Source organism: Vigna unguiculata, chromosome 4 (genome assembly GCF_004118075.2).
Source record: "Vigna unguiculata cultivar IT97K-499-35 chromosome 4, ASM411807v1, whole genome shotgun sequence".
In the NCBI taxonomy this organism is placed as follows: domain Eukaryota; kingdom Viridiplantae; phylum Streptophyta; class Magnoliopsida; order Fabales; family Fabaceae; genus Vigna; species Vigna unguiculata.
The window spans coordinates 19,939,729-19,948,609 of record NC_040282.1 but is presented as its reverse complement, the minus strand read 5'-3'; the positions used below and the strand labels follow the sequence as shown (position 1 = coordinate 19,948,609).

General features: G+C 37.3%; 1 protein-coding gene across 1 annotated transcript; it reads left to right on the top strand.

Moving 5' to 3' along the window:
- The first annotated feature begins 5,544 nt into the window (after positions 1-5,544).
- LOC114180578 (probable arabinosyltransferase ARAD1) lies at positions 5,545-7,768 on the top strand. The gene is made up of 2 exons (XM_028066887.1): positions 5,545-6,639; positions 7,214-7,768. The coding sequence occupies exons 1-2, from the start codon at positions 5,734-5,736 to the stop codon at positions 7,766-7,768; spliced, it is 1,461 nt and encodes a 486-aa protein (XP_027922688.1). The 5' UTR covers positions 5,545-5,733.
- Positions 7,769-8,881: the final 1,113 nt, after the last annotated feature.

The window sequence follows — 8,881 nt, the reverse complement described above, 5'->3', positions numbered from 1 at the left end:
GTCAAATGGGTACACAAAGACTAGTGGAATGGAGGAAAATAATGACTCATCATCCATCAATATCGGACCTGTTCCTAGCACCAGGTCAATTGTGAACTCGACCTCTCTATTGGGAGGCGACCCTGGTACTTCATCTGGGAATACGTCTTCAAACTCATGCACCACAGGTATGACTGATGTCCCCTCCTTCTCCTCTATCTCCATACGAGCGAAGATTATGAAGCATTGCGCGCCACTTTGAACCCCATTCACAACTCTATGAGTAGATATCAATTCAGCCTCCTCTAAGTCGGGAAATAACAACCTCTTCTCCCGACAGTCTATAAGAATGCGATTGGCAAAGAGCCAATCCATCCCTAAAATTACCTCTAACTCTCGTAGAGGTAGGCATATTAGATTTACCTTGTATCTACGCCCTTCTACCTCCACCGGACATCTAGCACACAAGGATGATGTCCTGACTAAACTCGATGCCGGAGTGGATACCACAAGCTCACACACTAGCGGACCCAGACGTTTCACACAAGCATCTGACACAAAGAAGTGTGTCGCTCTAGAATCATACAATACACAACACCTCATTCCAGCAATCACACAATAACCAATAACAAGGTTACTTGAGCTTGCAGCCTCTGCTCCTGTCATAGCGTAAACTTTGCCCGTCGCCTGAGGCCTGTTGCCTCTATTCCTCTGCTGGTGCTGGGTAAGAGTCTATACTAGAGGTCGCACCACTGCTCTAGTAAGGGTGGGGCAGTCTTTTCCAAAGTGGCCTTCCTTGCCACAATTGTTGCATCGGCGCTAGCCCTTCATGCGCGGGCAAAGATTCCTCAGATGAGGGCCTCCGCATATGTAACACTATACTCGGCCTTGTTGGGGAGGAAAGCTCCTAGACCCTTGAGACTAGTGGTGGGGTCTATCATAAGGCTTCCTCTTCTCCTCCTGTCTCGGCTTGGACACAGATGGTCCATCGATCCTCTGTTGTTGTGGGAGGCGTGACCTTGTACCTCATTTTTCATTTTCTCCATTACTTTGGCCTTCTCCAACAAAGCTGCAAAATCCTTGATGGACAGAGGGGCAACCATCAGACGGATGTCCCCATGGAGACCATTTTCAAACTTCCTGCATCGCCACTCTTCATCAAGTGGCATGGTGTAGAAACGATTGAGGTCTTTGAATTTCTCAGCGTACTCTGTCACTGACTTCCCTCCCTGGGTCAATTGGAGGAACTCCACTTCCTTGGCATACCGGATAATATTTGGGAAATATTCAGAGAGGAATTTCCCCCTGAATGCCTTCCAAGTCACGGACTCGTCTCTCTTCTCCATGATGGATTTGGTGCTGATCCACCAATGCTCAGTCTCACCAGTGAGCATATATACATCGTAAATGCCAATCGGTTATCTGCCGGGCACATCTTCGCATCGAAGATTCTCTCCATGTCCTTTAGTCATTGGTCTGCAGCATCAGGACTGGTCTTGCCGTTAAACTTCACCGGATTGTGTTTCAGAAAGTCTTCCAAACTCCACTCCCTGACTAGTGGTCATGGCTCAAGGCCAAAGACAGGTGCAACTATCCTGTTCTCCTCCAACTGGCGGAGGGCTTCCATATGTTGTCGGTGAGGATCCTCAGCAGCCACTCTTACAGCCTCCATCTGCTGCATCACCAACAGCTACTGCTCAAACGACGCTGCTTGTCGCTACATGGATGCTTCGTGTTGCTGCATCATAGCTATACTTTGTTGAGTCATAGTAGCTATAATTGCTTCAATTGCCCTGGCGATATCAGGTACATTGCCCTGGGAGGATTGCTGAGTCCTACGAGGAGGTGCCATAATTCACTAGCACAAAAAAAATCACTTGGTTAGGCTTGATAAGACAGGAATTTAACTAAGAATACTAAAAAAAACACAAAAAAAGTTAAGCGGACATCGAAGTCCACAGACCTAAGGAATGACCGCTCTGACACCATAAATGTAACACCCCATTTAATTAATAAAGCTAGTTAAAGGAAGCGTCACACAGAATAAAGTAGAAACGCGGTCCAGGAGTTTAAACCTTACTCCTTACAAATATTCGAGGCACACCACGATGCCAAAACATAACAGAATACAAGGTTCAATAGTAAACTAAATTAAATGTAAAGGCCAAGCTATACATGGGCCACAACCCTATAATAAAACCCAAAGCCGGAGAATCAGTCCAAGCATATTACGCAGCGAGATCATCCATTCCCTGTTGACCTCGAGTGCCTCTTGCATCTGCTCACATCAATAAATTGATGATCATCGCAAAAGAAGAAGAACTACATACAAGACAACCAACAAGCAAACAGGGTAAGCTAGAGTGGAAATAGTTCATCAAGCAGTCACATGCTATTTCGCAATCCAAGCAGTACATATATCATGCAAACATGTTATCACTTCTCAAACAATACATAGACTCTGACTTGACTCATCCGGATACATATAGTCTAGTCGGATTCAGCGGATGCTTGGACTTGTGATGGATTACCCTGCTCACCCCTGAGCTGCTCACCCCCGAGCTAAGTGTTACAAGTGTTACCATGTTTCAATCCCCCACACACAAGGTTAGCCCTTAAATGAGTTTCAGGCCTCCTGCTACTCTCACAACAAGAGTCAGTCCGCTCTAAGTGAGACTAACTGCCTCCTTAGAGTGTGAGGATGCAACCTTACCTTGAATCTTTACCAGACTATATAGATGGGGCACCACCATGGATTCCCACTAACAGGAGTCATGGAATTACGTCCCGACCATTGAAGCACGACCCTGAAATCCCACCTAGAGATCTCAAGGAATTACACACTGACCACCGACCAATCATGCTCAATCAATCAAGTAATATTTATCATGCAGATAATCTCATGCCAACCTTTATAAATCAACCTCATTCATATCCAAATGTGAAATCAATATCAACTTATCCCTCCGAAACCATGAATATCGATTTGTATTTCATATCATTACCATGTCTCTTTGATACCAACCATCTCATTTCACATGCCAAGTTCATACCAAAACCCATCATGCACAATCCATGAATCACACCGCTCATGCATAATCATTTGTCCCATGCTTTTAACATAATAACTAAATTCAAGCAAGTAGTAACCATTCAAGATCGAAGAAACAACCAAACAACACACTACCCTCGCCTAGCTCCTCGCTCAAACTGAAGGGTCTCGCTTAGGCGAGGGCTCGAAGAGGGGAATAGTGGCGCTGTCACGCACTCTCGTTGAGGCGAGACCTCCTCGCCTGAGCGGGAAGTGCTCTCGCTCAAAACTAGAACTCATCGCCTGAGCGACAGCTCGTGCAGGCAGGATGGTCGAGTTACTGCTGATCTCGCCTAGGCGAGACATGCTCGCTTGAGTTAGAAAACCATAACCCTCCACTGTATACGCAGGCAAACACCAGTATTCAACCAAAATAATGCACATAACATGTTCATGTTATTTTAAACAGCATACAATCACTAGGAGCAGTAAACAGAATTGAAATCAAACCATACACATTAAAACTCGAAACCCTAGCTTCCCTTACCTGGAAAGGGGTTAGTAGAGGACTTCGACACCACAACAGTGAGCACAACAGCTCCAAGAACGGTTTAGGGAGTTGGAAAAACAGCGAAATAGACCTTAAAATGAGCTCCCTATAAAACCCTAGTTGGGAAAACACAAAAATATGCTAAGGAAGGGATGGTACGAGATGAAGGATAACTTACTTTGAGCATGAAGGAGCTTGAGCGAACTTGACAGTGGTGAGGAATCAAACCCTAACAGAGAGTGCAGCTCCTCAAGGAGGCAAGGAGAGATTGTTTTCTGAAAGTGAGGGAAAATGAAAAAGTTAGGGCAAATTAGAGTCTGGTTTTTCTCTTTGGGTCAGCCCTTAGGCCCATTAAATTAAAGGTAGCCCTTAAAACATTAGGGGCAGAAAACTGGGCCTTACATATATAAATAAGTTAATTTTTTATAGTTTAATTATGTCTTGAGTTCTCAATAAATTTAAATTTTTTTAATTAATTTCTTATTAAATTTTTTTTTAGTATAGTGAGTTTTCAAAATATCAAAATTCTTTTATTGAGTCTTGCCGATAAATTTTATTGTTAACCACTGTCATTTTGCTTAAATGTTTTAAATAATACTAAAACACTTTAATGGATTGGGATTTTCCTCCATGATTACTATATTTAAAAAAGATTATTTTAAAAGAAAATTAAAATTATAAAATTGAAAGATAAAAAAATTATAAAATTATAAAATATGAAATTAAATAATAATAGAATTATGAAATTATTTAATGTAAAATAAAAAAATATAGTTTTATAATTTTAGTTTCATAATTTTTTTAATTATTTAATTTTACAATTCATATTTTTATATTTTTTAATTTTGTCATTTTATAATATTCTAATATCATAATTTCAAAATTTAAAATTTTTAATTTTTAATTTTTAATTTTATATTTTTTTAATTTTATTATTTTTCCAATTTCACAATTTCCTAATTATATAATTTTATAATTTTTAAAAATTTATAATAGCTTAATTATAGAATATAAAAATATTAACGGTAAAATTAGATAATTAAAATAATTATAAAGTTATGAAATTAACATTATAAAATCATATTTTTTATTTTTTATTTTTTATTTAATAATTTAATAATTTTATTATTATCTAATTATCTAATTTTATATTTTATAATTTAATATATTTCTAATCTTTTAATTTTATATTTTCTAATTTTTTAATTTTCATTTCTCTTAAGAATAATTTTCAATAAATACAGTAAACTCTTAAAGAAGATCCTCATTATTAAAATCTCTTGTAATAAAAGTAACGGACATAAAAGAAATAGAAATATATGAAGTCAAAACTTAACAATTACTCAATGATCACACTTTTTATTAATAATTTTATTTTGATTACTTGATTTAAAAACAAATATTCGTTGAATACCATCATATCGCACCCATCAATATTCATACCCATTATTCCATCCACGCATATCTATTAAAGACATTTAAGACATCTTATTTAATATGCATAACTAATTTTATCCGATATCCAATTTACCGATCATCATCAAAATCCACGAGATGAGATGCATCATTTCATACTATCATTCAATCATATAGAATGCGATTTTTTATTGGTAAATCGGAGAAGAAAACTAAAATTATGTAGAGTTTCGCCAATTACTATTACTAACAAATGAATAAGACACACAAAATAGTGTAGTTGAAAGCTTAGAAGCCCGTTTCCACCGTTAGACCCTATTCATGCGCTCTCTTCTTCCATTCCTTTCTTAGTCTACACATAATGACATAATAACCACAACTACGACAATACACTAATATCTTTCCTTTCTTTTCTTTTTTTTCTTCTTGTTATTGTTATGAGTCAATGTGAGATTTGCAATGGTGAGATGTTAAGCTTGGTGGATCTCCTTTCAATTGGGTTTCAAATAACAGGCACAATGTTTATTATCATATAGTAAGCATTCAACATGTTTATGGTTGATAATTTCAATGAATGATCTTTAAAACTATTCACTTGCCGGGGTTCATATTGAATTGATGTGTATGATCATCCTTCTTTGCCTTTGTGGTGTTTGTACAATTTCCCTCAAGCCGTTGCAAATTTAACGATGGTTGTTATGATTGTGTTAAATAGAGGAGGGCACAGCGGTGTGAAGTGCTGAAATAGTGGTGAATAATGGCTGAGAGAAATGGGCCTTCTTCGTTCAAGGTTGGTTTTAGAAAGTCATTGTTTTCGTTCTTTACAATGACATCGCTTCTGTTCGTGTTGTCCTGGTTCTTTGTTATGCAATCCACGTATCGTCCTAATCCCATGGAGTACAATCTGATGCCCAATTCAAAGCATTTATCTGCATTAGATGAATCAGAGTACGAGATGCTGAAGCAAAATGTTCAATCCTCATTTGGGAACATAAAACTAGTGAAACATGGAGGGAAATGCCACCAAAATGATGAACTTGTTATCAAGGTTTACATGTATGATTTACCCCCAGAGTTCCATTTTGGACTCTTGGATTGGAAACCAAATGGGAGTAGTGTGTGGCCTGATGTTAGAAATAATATACCTGGTTACCCTGGGGGCTTGAATTTGCAACATAGTATCGAGTTTTGGCTTACATTGGATATTCTTGCATCAGAATTCCCTCAAGCTCCTAAGGCTAGGACTGTAATCAGAGTTAAAAACTCGAGTGAGGCTGATATTATATATGTACCATTCTTTTCATCTTTGAGCTATAACCGCTACTCCAAAGGTAAGAAGAAAGAAAAGAAAAATGGGAACAAGATACTGCAGGAAAAGTTAGTGAAACATTTGACAACTCAAGAGCAATGGAAAAGATCAGGGGGAAAGGACCATTTGATTTTAGCACACCATCCCAACAGTATGTTAGAAGCAAGAATGAAGTTGTGGCCTGCTACATTCATTCTTTCAGACTTTGGGAGATATCCTCCAAATATAGCCAATGTGGAAAAGGATGTGATAGCACCTTATAAACATTTAATCCCTTCCTATTTAAATGACAACTCCACCTTTGATAGTCGTCCAACATTACTTTACTTCCAAGGAGCAATATATAGAAAAGATGTATGGCCTTCTTGCTCTTTAATATTTTGGTTGCTCTGGCCTTTTTTTGCTTTTCAGAGAAGATACTTTTCATTGACATCAATGTAATTTAGGAGGCAGAAAATGGAAGAAGCTAATGTTTTAGAGATGGTCTTTTGTTTATGAGGCAACACTTGGCACATCAATATGAATTCTTTGCTGTTATGTTTTTAAAGTACACTGACATATACTAATTTTGATGGTATAAAGTATATTAAAAAAAAAAAAAATTTAGTGTATGAACATCAATGTATTTTGAAGGTCAAGCAAGTGCAGGTACAATACCAAAAGAATAAGCAGAAAATTTGGACTTGTTGACACATGCTACCGTGCATTTATGCTTGAACCCAAGAAAAAGTTGATGACCTATCCCAATTATCCTCAAAGTGACAAAAGGGAACAATATCTCCTAAATATAATAAAAATATATAGAATCTCATGCAGATAGAGTTCTTTTATAAGAATGTCTGATAAAAGAAGTTCAACATTTAGCTAACTCAGCATTATTTCCTTCTCTTGCTATTGCATTATAAGTGTATGTTTTCCTTATGATCAGGGAGGTTTAGCAAGACAAGAGCTATTCTATCTTCTGAAAAATGAAAAGGATGTGCATTTTTCCTTTGGGAGTATTCAGAAAGATGGAATAAAGAAAGCAACAGAAGGCATGCGTGCTTCCAAGTTCTGCCTCAACATTGCTGGTGACACCCCTTCATCAAACCGTTTGTTTGATGCCATTGCCAGTCACTGTGTCCCTGTCATCATCAGTGATGCAATTGAGCTACCATATGAAGACGTGATTGACTACTCTGAGTTCTGCATATTTGTCCCTACTGTTGATGCCATCAAAGAAAATTTTCTTATAAACTTCATCCGGGGTATTAGCAAACAAGAGTGGACCCGGATGTGGAACATGTTGAAAGAGATTGAACATTTTTTTGAATTTCACTTCCCTTCTAAGGAAAATGATGCTGTCCAAATGATTTGGCAGGCCGTCGCACGCAAGGTTCCTGCCATCAGATTAAAGCTAAATCGGCATGGAAGGTTTTCTAGGTCCCCTCCAAGTACAGACAAAGGACTTATGTCAATACCAACACCAAGGAATTTTTGGTGATCAAATTAATATTCAACAGGATATGACAAACGTGGTAGTTATATTTAGGCTTATAACAATTTTTTACTTTTATATTTATTCATAGTAAGATGTAATGATTTTCCTCTATTTATTTATTTCTGACTTAATGTGATTTTTATATATTTTTTAAAAGATTTAATGTTGTCGCTCTTATATTTTGTTTTTGGATGTAAAAAGATTGGATGATTGTATCATCTGATACAACCCAACGTACTCTAAATAACATTAAACAACGTTAATGTCGATTTAACACATGAAATCATATCGAGTCTTCTTCAGATTATATGAGTAAAAATTAAATAGAGAAAAAAATATTAAATTATTGTTATAAATGTTGGGACCAAAAGTACAATTAAGCTTTATATTTACTATCTTGACAACTCTCTTGTAAATTTAAATGTTTCTTTAATTCTTCGTCTCGGTTCATCTATTCTTCATCCAAGCTACCTACGTGTAGTAACTCCTCTCACACCATGTTTGCTCCTTTCAGGAATAGTCAGGTTCTTCGTTTTCTCTTTGGCTTACTTCGCTTTCACTTTGTCTATGACCGACTTGTACTTCACTTTCACTGTGACCAACTTGTTCTCTGCTCTCTTAGTAGCCGACTTGTCCTTTGCATTCTCGTTGGCAGACTTGTTCTTCTCTTTGGCTGATGATGAAGGATTGACCCCAAGTAAGGATGAAGGCACATGCTTAAGAAGACTAAGCATGTCTACAAAGGAAGTTCACTAATCCTTCATCCCTTTCATTTGTGTTTCTTATTTTTGATTCCCTAAGTTGACTTAGTTGAATCAACTTTAGTTGACTTGTTGACCTTTGACTAGGTTTGACTTGTTGACTATAGTTGACTTGACTTAAGCCAACATGCTAATCTATGTTTATTTGCTTTGTAGGTTAATTAGGAGTAAGAAAGCAATGCTAGGTGGCGCATGGTGATTGGGGAGCATAAATGATGTGGATGAGAGAGTAAAGCAAAGGCATAAAGCATAAAGTAAAAGGCATAAAACAAGTGTACCTATGTACCTTTGGTCTCCTTTGTTTATAGCACACTTTGGCCACTTTTTGGAGACATATGAGACACATTCTTTGTCT